Genomic DNA, 19,906 nt, shown 5'->3' on the forward strand with positions numbered 1-19,906 from the left:
CACAGGTGCACGTTTCAGATGTGGTGGTGGGAAGACTGATAACTTCTGTTTTCTCAGTGAAATATGAACAAGGTGAAATGTTGAAATGTTAAGAGGGGATCAAGGGGTATAGAAATTTTAAGGAAAGAAGAGAAGCTATAAAATAATCCTTTAGGAGAGTAGAGACTAGAACTTGTGACAAACCTGGGCTACCAATTGGGAAATGTGCAAACCTGCTTTAAGTGGGTATCTTTCAGGGACTCCACTTCTGGTGCTTTTGAAGCATGTTGTCTTCAACAGTAGGCCAGGTCTCACACATCAATTTTGTTTCCACTCTGATTCAGACACTTGGAAATTCTTTTATCCTGCCTGCTCTTCAGTTAGTTTAAAAACAGCTTAAAATCACATTTTATTTTGCACATCTATGTGTTTGTGTAGGAAGAAAGACTTGCAGATGTTCTCAAGGAAAATGGGAGTAGAACATCCATTTCATTCTCTAAGTCTGTTTCATTGTATATAAGACAGGAATAATACTATCTACATGTAGACTTACAGTCACTAATTAGAGAAGTTGGGCATAACATCTGGTCCATAATAGGTAATCAATAAGTGGTCATTGTAATAATTGCTACTGCTAAATATTATTTCAATTACTATAATTAAAAAATTCTTGGCTGGCGCCGCGGCTCACTAGGTTAATCCTCCGCCTTGTGGCATTGGCACACCAGGTTCTAGTCCAGGTCAGGGTGCCGGATTCTGTCCCGGTTGCCCCTCTTTCAGGCCAGCTCTCTGCTGTGGCCAGGGAGTGCAGTGGAGGATGGCCCAAGTGCTTGAGCCCTGCACCCCATGGGAGACCAGGAGAAGTACCTGGCTCCTGCCTTTGGATTAGCACGGTGCGCCGGCCGCGGTGGCCATTGGAGGGTGAACCAACGGCAAAGGAAGACCTTTCTCTCTGTCTCTCTCTCACTGTCCACTCTGCCTGTCAAAAAAAAAAAATTATTGCCTCCATTCTCCCTTAACAAATACAAATTTTTATGACTTTAATGCAGCCTAATATTTCTGTTTTCTTATGCATTGATTTGCTTGAAATATAAAGTATTTTACTTAGTGATGACTTTAGAGTTTTGGCCTTTATATTTCTGTGAATACTTGAAAAACAAGAGACTAAAAAGAAATTTTATTTCCTCATGAGATTTTATTGTTACTATGCAAGCAAAATTAATAATGTAATTTAAAATGTACATATAATAATAATCTTGAAGAAAAAAAGAATAAAAAAGCCAACACATAATTTGAAGGAGTTTTTTAAGAATGTCACAATATTATCCATGTCTGCTAACAAAGACAATAATCACTGAAGACTAAAATATTTTTGTAGTAAAACATTGTATTAGTTTAATAAACTAATGCTAAGAAATGCTAATAACACAATTTTAGTGTCACTAGTGTTATTTTCTGAATTAGAGCAGGCATGGCCATACTTGGTGTTCTCTAAAGGAATATGGATACTACTGAAATCAGCATTCAGTGTGTGCAGGGTAAATATGAGATATTGACATAGTGAATCCTTACTCCATGTCCTCGTCCGTATTTGTCTGCTCTAGGGCTTGCATCTCTCTCTCAGGTAGTAACCCATATTCATTGAGGAAAGACTCCACATCCCCTGCAAAAAATTCTTCTGCAAACTGCTCAGCAACACTAATGAAATTGCTTATCAGTTCTCCCCCTTTGTAGACGAGCAGTGTAGGGAGAACATCTGAGGAAAAGCGGTCCCCAGCGCCTGTGTTGGAAGCTTTTATTTTACAGAATTTGACCATCGGGTACTCTGCTGCAAGGCAAGTTAAGCTGCTGTTGAGAGCGTCGCAGCCCTTTATGCCATCTTCGTAAATGTGAACGACGATCGTGGTTATCTTTTGTTCCTTTTCAATGGTTTCCAGGAATTGCTCCCCCGTTTCCAGCTCATACACAAAGCCATATCTAGGCCCAAAACTCAGCTTCTGGTGCATGTCCTGCATACACTGTCTACGGTATCTACGAAGGCAGTTTTCGTCCTCTTTGTCTTGATGGATCAGTTCATATTCTTGAATGCTCATCTGAGAACAGATGCGAAAAACAATAGAAACAGTCCAGTCAGAAATGTGTACTCCTTCCACACACTAAATCCATTCTCAAGTCAAGGCCTTTACCGTCCTCTCAACCTGGACCCCTTCTTCAAGTCCTGACATGTCCTCCTCTGTCTCCTTCAAGCTCGTACTCAAATGTCACTCTCCTTGATTACTCTACCTGAGAGTCTCTCCTCGGCGTTCTCTCTATTCTTTATACAGATTTATCTTCCTTCAGAGCAATCGACGTTGCTGGCCCTGTGTTTGCTTGTTTACTGATAGCTTTTTAACTGTACTCCATGGAAGCAGGGGTTTTATTGGTCTCATTTATCTTTACTGTCTGCCCTGGTGTCTGGTACATAATTGGAGTTCAGTGACCATTTCATGATTTGGTGAATATGTAACGCTTGCTGAATGTGGTTGATCCACAAGATGTTTACAATGTCTGTCAGAAATATGCCACTTAATTACTACTACTTTGCATGGAAAAAAGCCAGCAAGATCTGCTCTGGAGTAACTTTCAACAAAAAGAAGCACACGCGTACACATATTCACATACATTTAAATGTGCCCCAGAAAATGCCTCTGGACATCAGTGTCCTCTCAACAAAAGCTGTTAAAAGGGTTCTATCATGTAAGTTACAGACTTCCTGGAACGCATAGGATGGAAGTTGAGTACAAGACAGCTTTTCCTGCTCTGATGCTCCTCGATTTAGTCAAGAGGCCCAGCTGCATTTGCATCACTTGGGAACTTGGGAATGCAGATGGTTTGGACAGTGCCCCAGATCAACTGAATCAGGACCTGTAGGGGTGAGGCCTAGTAACCCATGTTTTAACAGGCCCTTCAAGTAATTCTTATCCACTAGTTTAGGCAAAAGTGAGAAAATGCGGAATCCCATCTTCTGGGACAGTTTTCGTTGCAGCTGAACTATAGCACTACCTCCACTCCTGATGTGTTCAACTGAATATTAAGCACTTCTTCAACCAACCAAAAATAAAAAGGACATAAAGGCGCAATGGGATGTAATGTGATTAATAAATGTGGAACAACTTGGAACCGTGGAAGCTGGAGAGGCCCCAAGCTGAGTCATCTGTGGCTGCCTTATCATGTAATCTCTCAAAACAGCGAGTGTTGTCAGTTTGTAATGTAGAGAATTGAGAAGCCCAGAAACTAGTGTTTGTGGGGAACTGCCGTGTTTTAGGCACTTTGCATAGACTATTTTACATATTAGCCCATAACCTCTGAGGGAGGAGCCGTTTTACAGAAGATGCTGAGATTTACATTAAGCACAGCATCTGAAGCTTTCAGCGTCCTTCTCTTGTTTCTGCTTCCTACGTTTATCTTCCTAGTGTCCTCATTCTTCTTCTTATGTGTTATTTATTTATTTATTTTATTCTTTATATTTTATCATCATAGCCCAAATTTAACTTGTTTTAACTCTAAATGTTGTTAAAATGTTTTATATAATTTTTAAGTTGCTATCCTACTTCTGGACATTTCACATACCAAACCACACAAATACTGATTTAGAGATGCATTTGAGCATTCATATATGAACCTGTTTCATTCATATATTCAGGCATACAAATACTTAGGCATTCAGATACATTTCCAAACTCAATTTTAGTTTAAAACTTTTAGTAATCATCACATCACACATTTGTATAGTATGGGTGTTTGACATATTCAAGACACTTTCAGATTTATTTTCTCATCATATCTCTTTAAAACAAAGTGGGGAGGTGTTGTTACAGTTCCTCACATGGGAAAATTTGTCTCTCCACATCACATAGTGTGTTGGTGAAGAAACCAAACCTCTGCCACTGCCTCCCCAAAAATCTGTGACTTGAAGATCTTTCCAATGGTCAGAAGCGTGGGACTAAGGCGTGCTTCTGATCTAGTCTGTTAAAAATCAATACACAGGTCATACCTGCTGATAGGGAAATAAGCAATCCACTCAGCTGATTTTCCCCACAATGAAAATCACTATGGTTTCTTTTGTCATTGTCGTCATCATCATTATATAAACCATACACTCTAATTATAAAGGTTCAGAAATGGCCTAAAAGCTTGAAGCAGGAAGTAGCAAATACTGAAATGTGGCCACTCTAATACTCAGAAAATGTTCACTAACACTTTAGAGATCCTGTTTTAAGGCATCCCTTAGTATACATAGAAATATATATTACGTAACGTAATTGAGATAGTTTTTAAAAGTACAAAAATATTAATACCTTTTATAAAAAAGGAGTTGTGGGTCATCCTGCCTGCCTTCTACTTCCCAACCAATATCATCCTTTCAAATTACCAATATTGTCAAGTTGATGAGTGTCCTTGTGTGTTTCTCTCCATACACACACCTGCCATATATTTGTATATGCATATTCTGAGGTCATTTTATTGCTCTATAGCATCAGATATATAATTTAAAATTCTCTGTGATTTGCTTTCTCATGTTGTGAAATGACCTCTAAAATTAACTCGTTTTTATAATCCATTCCTTTAGTAACTGCATGCTAATATGGAATGGTTTTCTATGGGGATTTGGTTCATTTTCTGTTTTTGCCAGTGTAAACAGTACTGCACTGTATTTTGTAATATTCTGAGTATATTCTTTGGTGTGACTCAGACTAGACAATGTATTCTCAATGGCTTGTGATCAACTTTGCATTATCTCACCTTCCTCCCCAGTCTGTCTTTCGCGTCCTTGTCATCTTTGCTCTGAGGAGAAGACATTTGCCTGAGAATCTCCTTCTTGCTAGGTGGGACTGAATCACTGTCTTCACTCTCTAATTTAAACTTTCTCCAATCATTTATTACTCCTTTGGGTCCTGGAATAAAAAGTTTAAAAAATTATTTCTTAATTTTAAAAGAACTATTTGCACAACCGAAATGTGTATACATGTTGCCATGGGAATAGATTTGTCATCTCTGCATCTGAAGCCAACATCTTGTTTTGGCTAGAAATTTCCAACTGCTCTGCTCATAAAAAATTGTTGTTCCACATTAATTTTGCTAAATGAGGTTTGGTAATGAATCTTTCAGAAACATCTGCATTAATGAAAATATAAATTATGCACTTTAAATTATTAAAAAACTAGAATATAGTGAAGCAACTCAGATTTTAGGAAAGAGCACTTTTATTGCAGAAGAAATAGTAAACTAAGATTGGCACTACACTGTTAATCAAGGAAGCGAGGATGGTTGGAGAAACAAGGACAATAGTACCCAGGGCAACCAATGAGAAGGAAGCCTGCTCTTCAGTTAGCAAAGCTGAAATGGCTTTGAAAAAATCTTTGTAAACCATCTAATCTCTTCTGAGTGTTCTCTGAAATAGAAACAAATAGCTGCATTTATCAGTCTTTAATAGTCATTGATTTTGTTACATTTAGAAAGATATTCCCCAGATGGTTCATTATAAAATGAATACCTATGCATTCTTTTCTAGTACTTAGATGAATTCATTCAAACTTCTGGCTAAATATAAAGGCTCTAGTCCCTATTAAAAGAGAGAGGGGACCACTAGACAAATAAGATTCAACAGACTTAAAGAAATTTGAATTTTAAAATTTAAGTCATAGATTTTAAGCTTAGAGCTCTCAGAAATGTCACAGAGTTATCCAGAGAAAATTTAACAGATTAGGAAAACAGGCTCTGGAGAAAATGAATTGAAGTCTTCGGTGTTTTCAAGGAATTTAGAAACCCATCTGATTCAAGAATGTTTTTATCATTCTCTTTATTTTGTTCAGATTCAAAAAAATTAACACTAAGGGCCATTTATTTACCTCTGGTCTGCTGTTGTTTATAAAATACCAAAGGAAGCTCATTGGGAGGGTGGAGTGGATAAGTAAAGAGGAAAGTGGTTTAATTATAGCGCAGACAGAGAGGTCTAATGATATTTGGGCAGCAAGAAATAATAGTTGGTGTTTTTCTTGCTGTTTGACATCAGATAAAACCACTTTAAGAGTCTGTTTCAAATTAATTTATTGAAATATTTTTAGATTGTTCTATCAGACTATATGAAAATATTACTGAAATTCCATGATAAATAGTATCAAAAAAGAATACTACATATTTCCACACTTAGTTTTGGCTTAATAATTACATTTTTTTCTAACTTCACTGACCTGTGTGTGTGGCTTGTCCTTCGAAATCTTCCTCTAAACTATGGCTTTTGGCTTCTTCCATTTTAGGGACTGGATTTGATATAATCTATAGGATAACCAAAGAAGTAATAAGGACAGATAAATTTCAGTATATACATACTTGCATATACACTTATATTTGCATTTACTATATATGCATATTCACAAATGTACATAGTCTTCTGCTGACAGGTTCCGTGGCAGGTGAAGACTTACCTCTAAGTGATAAAGTGTTTAGAATGCATTGTAATGGGACATTAATTTAACCCTTTTGTCATTAATGGTGTCTAGACCTAATAATTTGACATAATTCATTTTTTATTTATGCTTTGATTTTAAGTCCATGAACATAATGAACATTATTTATTACTGATTTTATTATTGTGTATTACTATATTTCATAAAATTCTAGCCCAATATCTTACATAACAAGAAATTTTAATCTAATGAGTATATACTTACTATGAATACTTAGTAGGTGCCTGGCATTGTTTTAATAATTTTAGTTGTCAGAATTATTTAGTTCTCACACAGCTGTGTGTGGTAGGGACAACTGTTAATGTTATTTTACAACTTTAAGAAGCTGAAGTAGGAGAAATTTACTCATCTATGATCACACAGAGAATGCTATAATGGATTTGAACTTCGATTGTATACCTTTGGAACCCACTCTTAACTGTTAAACTACTATGGAAGTTAACATACTATATCACAGTCATTTTTCCCAGTGTGACTTGGTAAATCCAATCTCTGAGTTGGCATTGAAGAATAATGGTCTAAGGAACACTGCAATTCAATACCTAACACCATAACTTCTCTTCATACCATAAAGCAAGTTTTGATGGCAGTGTTACTCATCAAGCAAATTAAAATGTTACCCATCAAGTAAGTAGAATTGTAGTACCTTTGAGAAACTAAAACCTATTAAAAGCATTGGACTTTTATTTGAAGGGAACTTCTTAATGACCTCTTGAAGACCCTGTTTATTCTTAGTTCACATCCCAACTTAATTGCTTACTTAAATTTCAGATAACAATTTAGTTATCTGAAAAACTAAATTGTTATATGCATGGATATGTTCTCTAAGGTATACACATGGTTAGGATTATTCTGAAATGTTCAAGTCAGGGAGATAGTCTAACCGTGAGTATAGTATCTTTTTATACTGTCTTCTTTTACTTGTTTCCCTTTGTGTCTTTCTTTCTAAGTCAACTTTAAGCATTAATGTCATTCAGCTTGTGCTTTTAATTTCTTCTTTTTTTTTTTTGTAACTTGTATGAGGACTCGTCACAAAGTTAATGGAAAATACATATGAAAAAAACCGCATGCATTGAAAAAAATTTTTGTTTCACAATCAGCGTGTACACTAACTTGTTATGACATGTCTGAAAAGGATCTGGTTTGAGGTACAAAGAAAGATAAGACATCAGTTTGAAAAGAGGTCCTGTTGGAGCAACATGAATTCTCCCAAAATTGAAGCAAGAACAAATATGAAACTAAAAAAGCTTGTGTGGAAGAATGGTGGAATCACTGATGTTTACTAAAAGCTTATGGTGATAGTGTGCCCCACAGAATTTAGCAGTTTACAAATTAATGACTTATTTTAAGAACGGATGAGATGGTGTTGAAGATTAAACCTTGAGTGGCAGACCATCCATATAAATTTGTGAAGAAAATATTGATCTTGTTTAAGCTTCAACTGAGGAGGACTGACAATTAACAGCAGAAACAGTAGTCAGCACCACAGACATCTCAACTGGTTTCAGCTTACACAATTCCAACTGAAGAATTGAAATTGAGCAGACTTTTTTTTTGATAGGTACCAAATCTGTTGTGCCTCTGTCAGTGTTAGACAAGAGCAGAGTTTTTCATGGAAACTTTAAACAAGTGTGATTAAGATCCCAAAGAATTCCTTCAAATAATTATTATTGGAGATGAAGCATGGCTTTACCAGTATAATCCTGAAGACAAAACACAATCAAAGCAATAACTATTAAGAGATACAAGTAGCCCTGTCAAGAGCAAAGATCGTGGTTACAGGTTGTGTGTTTTTTTTTTTTTTTGTTTGTTTGTTTGTTTGTTTTTTTGCCATGCTCAAGGCATTTTTCTTGACTTTTATAGGAGAACAAAAATGATAAAAATTGTTAATTATGAGAGTTTAGAGAGAATTAGCTAAAGCCTTAGCAGAAAAATGCCCAACAAAGTTTCAGTACAGAGCCCTTCTCCAACATGACATTGCTTCTCCTCATTCTTTTCTCATCAAATAAGGAAATTTTTTTTTTTTTGTTTTGACAGGCAGAGTGGACAGTGAGAGAGACAGAGAGAAAGGTCTTCCTTTTTGCCGTTGGTTCACCCTCCAATGGCCGCCATGGCTGGTGCGCTGCGGCCGGCGCACCGCGCTGATCCGAAGGCAGGAGTCAGGTGCTTCTCCTGGTCTCCCATGGGGTGCAGGGCCCAAGCACTTGGGCCATCCTCCACTGCACTCCCTGGCCATAGTAGAGAGCTGGCCTGGAAGAGGGGCAACCTGGACAGAATCCGGCGCCCTGACCGGGACTAGAACCTGGTGTGCTGGCGCTGCTAGGTGGAGGATTAGCCTATTGAGCCATGGTGCCGGCCAAAATAAGGGAAATTTAATGAGAGTTCCAGTGAGAAATCATTAACCGTCCTCCTAACAGCCCTGATTTGACTCCAGACTTCTTTTTGTTTCCCAATCTTACAAAACCTGTAAATGTTACCTTTTCCCCTGTGGTTAATAATGTAAAAATGGGCTGGCACCGCGGCTTACTAGGCTAATCCTCCGCTTGCAGCGCTGGCACCCCGGGTTCTAGTCCCGGTTGGGGCACCGGATTCTGTTCCGGTTGTTCCTCTTCCAGTCCAGCTGTGGACCGGGAAGGCAGTGGAGGATGGTCCGTGCTTGGGTCCCTGCACCCGCATGGGAGACCAGGAGGAAGCGCCTGGCTTCTGGCTTCAGATCGGCGCAGCACGCCGGCTGTAGTGACCATTTTGGGGGTGAACCAATGGAGGGAAGACCTTTCTCTCTGTCTCTCTCTGTCTCTCTCTCTCTAACTCTGCCTGTCAAAAAAAAAATGTAGTAAAAATGACCACTTTGACATGACTAAATTCCCAGGACCCTTAATTGTTTAGTGATGGAGTAAATGGTTGCTATCATCCCGTACAAAAGTGTTTTGAACATATGAGAGCTTATATTTAAAAAATGCTTATTTTAAAATTTTTGATAAACGTTTATCTTTAAGTCCCTGATGCAGTCTATTTGATGCTTTCCCAAGACACAGGATGGTAAACTAGAACTGTTTGTCTTAATTCTTGATTTCCTTTTCTTCATGACTTGTGTTCCTAACACTTGGACTAGTTCTCTAATTTTATTTTCCTTACCACAGTCCCTATCCAGAATCAGTGGACTGCAAACATTTTGCTTATTTGATTTTTCCTGCATGAACAAGAAAGGCTGTCAAGGAAAAATCAATCCATTTCACAAGATTTATTTAATGGTAAATGTGATAAGAAGTATAAAATTTGAATGAATTTACAACAAAAAAGATTGATGAAACATGGAAATAAGTAAATAAGGTTGAACAAAACAAGTCATTTAAGGGGCTGGACCCATGGCTCACTTGGTTAATCCTCTGCCTGCGGCACCGGCATCCCATATGGGCTCCAGGTTCTAGTCCCAGTTGCTCCTCTTCCAGTCCAGCTCTTTGCTGTGGCCAAGGAAGGCAGTGGAGGATGGCCCAAGTGCTTGGGCCCCTGCACCCACATGGGAGACCAGAAGGAAGCACCTGGCTCCTGGCTTCGGATGGGTGCAGTGCGCGGCCATAGCGGCCATTTGGGGGATGAAAGGAAGACCTTTCTCGCTGTTTCTCTCTCTCACTGTCTAACTCTCCTGTCCAAAAAAAAAAAAAAAAAAAGTCATTTAATTATTTACTACAGTTATTTATAAAAAATTTTGCATCTAAGAAAATATGAAAAATTTTGCTTCAAAAGCAAATTATAGAACAAAGAAATGGAAACTTACTTGATAACTTTAATAGCTGCTTAATTCCTAGAACAGTAGACTCAAGTCCATTTTATTTTTCTAGACTACATTGTTACCGTGGGTTATTTATTATTGTCAATGAACATATATAAGGTTTTAGAAGATAGGAATATGATTTTATTTAAATGTTGAAGAGACAGAAGCGTATATTTTTTCTTATTGCTAATGTAGTTGACAATCTGAGAAAAAAACCTCACTTTTCAGAAAAGTCTTTCTTTTACCAATTTCTAGAAACTTACTGAAAAGATAATCTGATTATTTAGGACAAACGTGGTTTGTTGATTGGATTAGTGTATGTTGGCCACTACAGTAAATGAAGAGTAAAACTCTTGCAGTGTGGTTCTGATTAATACCAAGGCTTAATTTGATTGGGTTGCTTAAGAAAAAATTAGAGTCCGTAACACAAGGATTAGGAAAATTTCCTACTGTTTACTGCCAGGGTAAAAAGTGAACAAACTGAAAGAAAAATATTACAATATGAGTGTGCTTGCTTGCTCTGCTTGAAGCTTCTGTAGAGGACACGAGTAGAGAATCATTAGCTATTGATAGATTGCTACATTTCTAATTTTTAAATATTTTTTAATTATATGAAAGGCAGAGTAAAAGAGAGGGCAAGGGAGGGGTGGGGGAAGAGAGAGAGCCAGAGATAGAGAATGAGAGGGAGAATATCGTTCATTTGCTTGTTCACTCCGCAAAGGGCCTCAAGAACTGGGGCTGGGCCGGCCCAAACCCAGGAGCCAGGAGCTTCACCTGGGTCTTCCACATGGGCACTGGGGCCAAACACTTAGGCCGTCTTTCACTGCTTTCCCGGGTACATTATCAGGGAGCAGGACCGGAAGTGGAGTAGCTGGCCTGAACCAGGCGCCCATATGAGATGCCAGCACCACAGGCGAGGCCTTGTCCGCTCTGTCACAGCGCTGGCCCCGCTACATTTCTGTTAATTTCCTTTGCCACCAACTTCTTCTGGAATTTTCTAATTATCCCAAATAATTTATCTTCTCCAAAATTTACATTAGTATCATTAAAATAATGAATTGATATTTGTACAGTGTTTAGAACCTAGTGTATAGCAAGTACTCTCATGTGTTTGTGTGAGAAAAAATAATTTATCTTTTATATAAGTGTATGTAATGTGTATTTAAAAATATCAACATTTGATTTTCAAGTGGCTAAAAGTTAATACTGGTTGAAATTATTAGTGGTTTAAAAATTCCATGTTGGCCAGTGCCGTGGCTCACTGGGCTGGTCCTCCGCCTGCGGTGCCGGCACCCTGGTTTCTAGTCCCAGTTGGGGTGCCGGTTCTGTCCCAGTTGCTCCTCTTCCAGTCCAGCTTTCTGCTGTGGCCCGGGAGGGCAGTGGAGGATGGCCCAAGTGCTTGGGCCCTGCACCCGCATGGGAGACCAGGAGGAAGCACCTGGCTCCTGGTTTCGGATCGGCGCAGCGCTCCAGCTGTAGTGGCTATCTGGGGGGTGAACCAATGGAAGACCTTTCTCTCTGTTTCTCTCTCTCTCTCACTGTCTAGCTCTGCCTGTCAACAAACAAACAAAAATAAAAATTCCATGTCTGCTTTAGGTCAAAGGCTTTAAAACAACAATAGGACTATTCTAAGACTTTGAGTGATAGTAAGCATGCCTTTTGTGTGACTGGAAATTGGTGATAAAATAAGGCAAGATGACAGAAAAAACTGCTGCTTCACAGTGGTCCAGAAGAGTTACTATTGGGGCTGGCACTGTGGCTGAAGCAGGTAAAGCTGCTGCCTTCAGTGCCAGCATCTCATATGGGCACCAGTTCGAGTCCTGGTTGCTCTGCTCCTGATCCAGCTCTCTGCTATAGCCTGGGAAAGCTGTGGAAGATTGCCAAAGTCCTTAGGCCCTGGACCTGTGTGGTAGACCTGGAAGAAGCTCTGTATTTCTCATCATATATATATATATATATATATATATATATATATATGTATATGTATATATATACACACACACACACATATATATATAATTTATTTATTTATTTATTTTTGCCAGGCAGAGTTAGAGAGAGAGGCAGAGAGAAAGGTCTTCCTTCCGTTGGTTCACTCCCCTAATGGCTGCTACAGCCGGTGCTGTGCCTATACGAAGCCAGGAACTGGGTACTTGCTCCCGGTCTCCCATGCGGGTGCAGGACCCAAGGATCTAGGCCATCCTCCACTGCACTCCCGGGCCACAGCAGAGAGCTGGACTGGAAGAGGAGCAACTGGGACAGAATCCAGCGCCCCAACCTGGATCAGAACCCGTGGCGCCGGCGCTGCAGGCGGAGGATTAGCCTAGTGAGCTGGGCGCCGGTTGCTCATCTTATATAGTTATAAAATGCGATGTTCCTTTTTTTTTTTTTTAATTTAGGTGAGTCTAATAATGTTTTAATTACTCATATCTGTGTTACGTAAAAATTTTATTTGGATGGACTTTGATAGACTGTCATTCACTTAAAAGGGCATTACCAGACCCCTCAAGATTTTAAAGCATAAATTTACCAAATTAAGGTTTTATTTTTCTCTTAATTTGAGATTTTAATGATTTTAAAAGCATGGATTTTGTGGAATAACATTTTAAAAACTTTACCTTCAAAACTCTAACACTTCCTAATCATGGTTTAGTGATGCCAAGAAATAAAATAGATGAATCTAGTTAGTTTTGTTTGTTGTTTCTGTTTCAGGTGGTCTAGAATAGAAAGCAAGTGAGTAATATTCTTAAACATTAGTTTTACAAGACTCTTTAAATACTCAAATCCACCTCTAACCATTTAATTTTAATTATCCTTCTTTATACACACTGTGATAATGGCAATTGTTAAGAATTTCAAATGTGTTGATCTAATTTAACCAGAGCATACAGTACAGCTGGGAGTATCCTAGAGTTCTTTCAGAAGAGTTTTGCTTTAAGTCTCTTGGTAGTTTATTGGTAGGTTTTCAAATAGTGGGATCATTTCATCACTGTACCCTCAGCTGACTTGTTATCATTCACAACAGCTGACAGCATCTACTTTCACCAGTTTTCTCCAACACTGCAAGTTCTTTGGAATTGTTTTGCACTTGTGATTGTTTTCTTATACTTGTTTCATACATTGTATGCTAGGTAGTTCATACAGACTATCTTTAATTCTCACAAAATAAATACTCTTATTTTTCATATGCTGATTATCAGACTCTGAGAGAGCCAGTGACTTGCCAAAACTCAGAGAGGTAGGATGGAGTAGATAGAGCCATATTTCAAGTCTCTGACTCTTCAATCTCCTAAATGCTTATTTTTTTCTACTATTTATTATTTCTGCTTATTGATAAAAATCTTAATTAATGAATATATTAAACACACAGGCTAACCAAATATGTTGTGTGTGCATTAAAAAATTAGAATATGCAAGATAATAAATCAGTAAGTCACCATGTTCCTAAATTTTTTCTTCAAGATTTATTTTATTTATTTGAAAGGCAGAGAGAGAGACACACACACACACACAGAGAGAGCTCATCTGTCTGCTGGTTCAATCCCCAAATGGCTGTGTCAGCCAGGCTGAAGCCAGCAGCCAGGAGCTTCTTCTGGGTCTCCCATGTGGGTGCTGGGGCCCAAGGACTTGTGCCATCTTTTGCTGCTTTTCCCAGGCCATGTGCAGGAAGCTGAATTGGAAATGGAACAGCCAGGATTTAAACTAGCACCATATGGAATGCCAGTGTTGTAGGTGACAGCTTAACCTCTTAATGCCACAATGCTGGCCCCTTCCTAAATTTTTTTAAGACAGTATTTATGTGAATGGTGTATTTCTATCTTGTATTAAATCTCATTAACCTCAGTTAATGAGCCAGCTAGGCTCTGTCTGGATCCCATCTCCACACCCACCGGGCTCTGGCTGTGCAGCGCCAGCTAGGCTCTGTCTGGATCCCATCTCCACACCCACCGGGCTCTGGCTGTGCAGCGCCGGCTAGGCTCTGTCTGGATCCCATCTCCACACCCACCGGGCTCTGGCTGTGCAGCGCCGGCTAGGCTCTGTCTGGATCCCATCTCCACACCCACCGGGCTCTGGCTGTGCAGCGCCGGCTAGGCTCTGTCTGGATCCCATCTCCACACCCACTGGGCTCTGGCTGTGCAGCGCCGGCTAGGCTCTGTCTGGATCCCATCTCCACACCCACTGGGCTCTGGCTGTGCAGCACCGGCTAGGCTCTGTCTGGATCCCATCTCCACACCCACTGGGCTCTGGCTGTGCAGCACCGGCTAGGCTCTGTCTGGATCCCATCTCCACACCAGGCTCTGGCTGTGCAGCGCCGGCTAGGCTCTGTCTGGGTCACATCTCCACACCCACCGGGCTCTGGCTGTGCAGCGCCGGCTAGGCTCTGTCTGGATCCCATCTCCACACCGGGCTCTGGCTGTGCAGCGCCGGCTAGGCTCTGTCTGGATCCCATCTCCACACCCACTGGGCTCTGGCTGTGCAGCACCGGCTAGGCTCTGTCTGGATCCCATCTCCACACCGGGCTCTGGCTGTGCAGCGCCGGTTGGGCTCTGTCTGGATCCCATCTCCACACCGGGCTCTGGCTGTGCAGCGCCGGTTGGGCTCTGTCTGGATCCCATCTCCACACCCACCGGGCTCTGGCTGTGCAGCGCCGGCTAGGCTCTGTCTGGATCCCATCTCCACACCCACCGGGCTCTGGCTGTGCAGCGCCGGTTGGGCTCTGTCTGCATCTCAGCGCCACACCAGGCTCTGGATTTGTGCTCCATGTGAGCTCTGCCTGGACGTGAACTTCACACTGGACTCTGCTCTGCGCTTCATGCCAGGCTCTGTCTGCTTCTGCATTCCTGGGGAGTCACTTTGTACTCCTCACCCTGCAGGGCTGCCTGTTCTCTCTTTTCCTACCTCTAACCACACATCTTAGGTCATTGTTTCCTGTGTTTTTCAAGGTGACTGTGAGCTAATCTCACCAACTAAGCCAAGCTAATGGGCTCACCAATACTAGTACACACGTATTAATGTGGGATGTTTCAGCCACTGCCATGATATCTTCCCAATGTCATACTGAACTGTGGCCAGCAATTCTTTTCTTTCCTGTAAGACAAGTTTAGGAATTTCATATAAGGTAGTTCTGAGGGCGCTGAATCAGATCACTGAAGTATTACTGTACCTGTGGAGACCTCCACTGCCACTCAGATCCTAGAGATGGTTCTAATTATTTTATCCAAGTCTTACTTTCCTCTTTTTCTGTCCTACCCATTATCTTATTTTTATAAGATAATTTCATAGATACTTTATTTTTTAAATAAATCTTTATCATAATATGGTTTACTTCTAGTAAGATCTATTTGCCACAAGGGTTTTCAGAACATATAAAATAGGGATTTTTTAAAAAAGATTTATTTATTTGAAGGACAGAGTTACAGAGAGAGGTTGAGACAGACAAAGAGGTAGAGACAGATGGCTGCAGTGGCTGGAGCTGCGCCAATCCGATGCTAGGAGCCAGGAGCCTCCTCCAGGTCTCCCACACGGGTGTAAGGGCTCAAGGACCTGGGCCATCCTCCACTGCTCTCCCAGGCCACAGCAGAGAGCTGGATAGGAAGAGGAGCAGCCAAGACTAGAACCAGTGCCCATATGGGATGCTGGCACTTCAGGCCAGGGCTTTAACCCGCTGCGCCATAGCGCTGGCCCCAAAGGACTTTTTTTTGGAATCAGAAATACAGGACTAATAAAACATGCATGGAGTTGCTCAAAAACAATACAAAGACTTTCTGAAGATATGTGTCTAAGTGAGAAGTGGGAGGAATGATTTAATTTGAATATAACATACTTGGTTTCAGTGAATTGACTGTTCATGATTTTTTTTTTTTTTTGACAGGCAGAGTTAAACAGAGAGAGAGAGAGAGAGAGAGAGAGCTTCCTTTTTCCGTTGGTTCACCCCCAAGTGGCCGCTATGGTTGGCGTGTTGTGGCCAGTGCGCTGCACTGATCCGAAGCCAGGAGCCAGGTGCTTTCTCCTGGTCTCCCATGTGGGTGCAGGGGCCCAAGCACTTGGGCCATCCTCCACTGCCTTGCTTGGCCATAGCAGAGAGCTGGACTGGAAGAGGAGCAACCGGGACAGAATCCAGTGCCCCGACCGGGACTAGAACCCAGGGTGCCGGCACCGCACGCGGAGGATTAGCCTAGTGAGCTGTGGCACCTGCCCAACTGTTCATGATTTTGCAAACCAGAAATGATTTTTCCATTAGATTTTGCATTTATGTATTGGACCTTCTGTGTCTTTTTGAATTTCAGTTTCCTGGTGGGGTAGGACTTGCAGAGACAATAACAACATTCAGGTTTTTTTTTTTTTTTTTTTTTTTTTTTGCCAACGTCTGTTATTCTAGTTGTTAATTTTGGGATAGGTCAACTTTTTACATTTTTGTGGTGTCGTAAAGTGAGTTTTCTTTAAAAATAAATCCCCGGAAGGATACATAGAATACAGAATACACAATCTTCAGGATGGTTGTATCAAGTAAGAAATTGCCAAGTAAATGGTCTGCACTCAGCATGTATTAGTTTATTTTTCTTTACATCCAAAACACACACCGTGATGCTATTGAAAACATTCCTTTATGTATTACCTACTCTCCTACTCTCCTCCATGTGTGTAGGTAAAGTTCACAGCAACTTTGATAGGAGACACTGCCAAGCAGATGAGTTTCCTTAGCATCAACCTACACAAATCATTTTTCTTTTTTAATAAAAGAGACTGGCAGATGGAAGATGAAGAGAACCTTTTGAAAAATTTGTGTGTCAGAAATCCATAGTAAATTGCACTTTCTTCTCTATCATCCTGAGGCATCAGTAAGAAATATTTGTTCTGGGAAACATGAGTTTTTAAAATTGTAATTCTTAACTCCTAATGAAGAGACATCAACCTATTCAGGTTGTGTGCAGTTACAGATACTCTCTTAGTTCTTCTGGAGAAAACAGAAGTAAAAGATCTTGCATGAGACTTAGGACAGCTATCTTTTTCGAGTATCTTTATTTATAAATATACTTATTCCAGTATGTATTGTTCGAATTCCATTACAGATATTACCATTAATCGTCCATATATATGATTCTATAGTACTTGATACTATATTATATTCAATTTGTAAACATAGTTTTTTGACAAAATTTTCCCATGATAAATTAGATGATATTTAAAGTTTTTTCTGGCTCTAAGATTATGTGACTGTAAGTAGCATATATAATGGACCGAAAAAGTATTTAAAATGAATGTTATAATTAAAAGCTGTTTTTGCAGTTAATAAAAACAGTGCATTGCAAAACAATGGGGAAACCTGTTACACTCATTTTCATGATATAAGCTGTAAAGTTTATTAGTGATAACAACCACTTCTATTGGGGAAAAATAGAAGAAAAATAAAACCAATTTGAGAAAAAAGTTCCCAAACTTCACTAATAATAAACTCTCAATACTTTTTTCTTTTAAAAACATTACTTCTAACTCATTAAGTTTTAAACTAGCCTTTCAAAACAGATATTATCCTCACTCTAAAGATGATAATGACAATACCAACAACAGTATAAGTAGAAGGCCCCAGAGATCTGAGAATGTATTAGCCTGAATGCAATCTTCCCTTTCAGAACATGGAGCCAAAGCCTCACACAGGAAATATAAAGAACCTAATTCTTCCCTTCAGTTCTCCTTTCAGTAAAAGGGAGCCCTGAAGAATTAAATGTTTAAAAATTAGTTTCCCACTCACGTGTAATCTTATTTTAACTAGAATATCACTCAAAATTGTGTGCTCGCTCTGAATGACTAGTACATATCATTTTATGAGGGAAAAATACATAGTATTTGAAGAGCAGGAAGTCTATATACAACATTGAAATATTTTAAAAGTAGATAATAATACCATATAAAATCACCATTCTTATAAAGTAAAATTTAACGAATTATATTATCAAGAAAACTACTTGCAGACTCACAGTTTGTATCTCTGTGCCTGGTGTCCTTGCTTATGTTCAGTTGGTGAGAATCTCTGTCTACTAAACTCCTTTTGAACTTGGAAAGGTTTAAGCTCAGACTTAGGATCCCTGGGTATTGATGACCCTTGCAGAAATAGCTCTGAAAACATAATAGGATTGACATAAGAGAATTAACAAAGCCTATTCATTAATACTAGGGCAAAAACAAACTAGCAAACTAGCATACAAAGAACTTTAGATCCTGTGGTTATTATAATCTTTGTCCACCTATTTTTGTTATTTCAGGAAAAAAATTTCTCTTTCTAGCATGGACTTCAGTTATTCTTAGAAATTTATTTGCTGTTATCTAAAAGAAAAAGTTAAAATTTTTCTGACCATAAAATCTTTCTTGTTCAATATTAAGTGTCCTCCTCAGCATGATGTGTCCTGGTCTATTTTGCCCTTTTAGATTCACCAGCTGGCTACTTCTTCCCCTTTATGAATGAAATGTTTAGTAATGTTAATGATCTCTGCTCTGTGGTCTTTTTTTTTAATTGAGTGATTCTTCTGTTTTTCCACCCAGAAACCTTTTTTTTAGGAATACAAACTTCATACATTTCATAATTACAATTTTAGGAACATGTGATTTTTCACACTGTACTTACCCTCCCACCCACTCTTCTACTCCACTTCCTCCTCCTTCTCCTATACCCACTCTTTTTTTTTTTAAACTAAGATCTATTTTCAGTTAACTTTATACACATATGATTAACTCTGTTAATAAGAGTTCAATAAACATAAAAATACACTTTGCTGTGTTCTGTCTTGTTTTATTCACTTTTCTTCCTTGTGCCATTCTAAACAATGAGCTTCCATTCAGTAGCATTTTACCAACTGCCTTGCCTTTCTTTGCTGGGGAGTGCTTACCAAAAATGCAGCTGTGGTCTTCAGAAATATTTTACATATTTTTAGAGTATTCAATGATGTGTAAACCCTGAAATCACTGTTCTTTATCCTAAGGTAAAGTTTAGCAGAAATTAGTCTTTTGGGGTAGCCTTTGGCATAGGGGTCACCATACCACATGGAACACCCACATCCTTTCTTGGAGTGCGTGGGTTCTGTTCTTGATTCCAGCTTGCTGCAATGTGCACCGTGGGAGGCAGCAGGTGGTAACTCAGTCGTCGGGTCCCTGCCACCACATCTGAGACCCAGGTTGTTTCTCTGACTTCAGCCTCACCTCGCCCCAACTGTAACCTGCCTGCTTGTCTTTCGGTCTGTCTGCCTTTCAAGTAAATAATAACTTTTAAAAGATATTGTTAATACAAGAGAAATTAGACCTTATCAATGAGGCCATTGGTTCAAGGCTGCCCAATAGGTTGTATATTTTATGATCTAAGAGTGGTTTATAGTTCACGGGAAAGGTTGAATGGGTGATAGAAAGCAATTACATAAAGATTATTACAGGGCCTGCACTGTGGCATAGCGGGCAAAGCCGCTGCCTGCAGTTCTGGAATCCCATATGGGCGCCGGTTGGAGTCCTGGCTGCTGTACTTCCGATCCAGCTCTCTGCTATGGCCTGGGAAATCAGAAGATGACCCAAGCCTTTGGGCCCCTGCGCCCACATAGGAGACCTAGAAGCAGCTCCTGGCTCCTGGCTTCGGATCGGCCCAGCTATGGCTGTTGCTGCCATTTGG

General features: G+C 39.8%; 1 protein-coding gene and 1 long non-coding RNA gene across 13 annotated transcripts in view; one reads left to right on the forward strand and one right to left on the reverse strand.

Annotated features, from left to right (window-relative positions):
• LOC103351062 (uncharacterized) overlaps positions 1-19,906 on the forward strand; it is a 232,864-nt gene that overhangs the window by 10,539 nt on the left and 202,419 nt on the right. Inside the window, exon 5 of one of the 11 annotated variants that reach the window (XR_518856.4) lies at positions 16,130-16,257. The exons of the other annotated variants lie outside the window; for them this stretch is intronic. This is a non-coding gene — a long non-coding RNA (uncharacterized lncRNA). Of the gene's footprint in view, positions 1-16,129; positions 16,258-19,906 lie in introns of those variants that run through there. 11 annotated transcript variants of the gene reach the window in all.
• On the reverse strand, positions 1,155-18,372 carry PDC (phosducin). 2 transcript variants are annotated; one of them, XM_017347892.3, is made up of 4 exons: positions 18,234-18,372; positions 6,210-6,294; positions 4,762-4,913; positions 1,155-2,072 (listed from the first exon to the last, which is right to left on the reverse strand). In XM_017347892.3, the coding sequence occupies exons 2-4, from the start codon at positions 6,268-6,270 to the stop codon at positions 1,548-1,550; spliced, it is 738 nt and encodes a 245-aa protein (XP_017203381.1). In that variant the 5' UTR covers positions 6,271-6,294; positions 18,234-18,372; the 3' UTR covers positions 1,155-1,547. The 2 variants fall into 2 exon arrangements, with proteins under 2 accessions (XP_017203381.1, XP_069912354.1); XM_070056253.1 differs by lacking the exon at positions 18,234-18,372 and adding an exon at positions 9,860-10,122.

This window comes from Oryctolagus cuniculus, chromosome 13, assembly GCF_964237555.1.
Source record: "Oryctolagus cuniculus chromosome 13, mOryCun1.1, whole genome shotgun sequence".
NCBI lineage: Eukaryota > Metazoa > Chordata > Mammalia > Lagomorpha > Leporidae > Oryctolagus > Oryctolagus cuniculus.

Bases quoted from the DNA above. Each gene is read 5' to 3' on its own strand.
- PDC (XM_070056253.1), bottom strand. From the start codon at position 9,895: ATGGGATGCCGGTGCCGCAGGCAGAGGATTAACCAA. The intron at 6,295-9,859 runs GTGAGCCATGGG...GTTATCCTATAG, and splicing joins GCAGGCAGAGGATTAACCAA to ATTATATCAAATCCAGTCCC. The intron at 2,073-4,761 runs GTGAGATAATGC...ATCTGTTCTCAG, and splicing joins AAGACAGACTGGGGAGGAAG to ATGAGCATTCAAGAATATGA.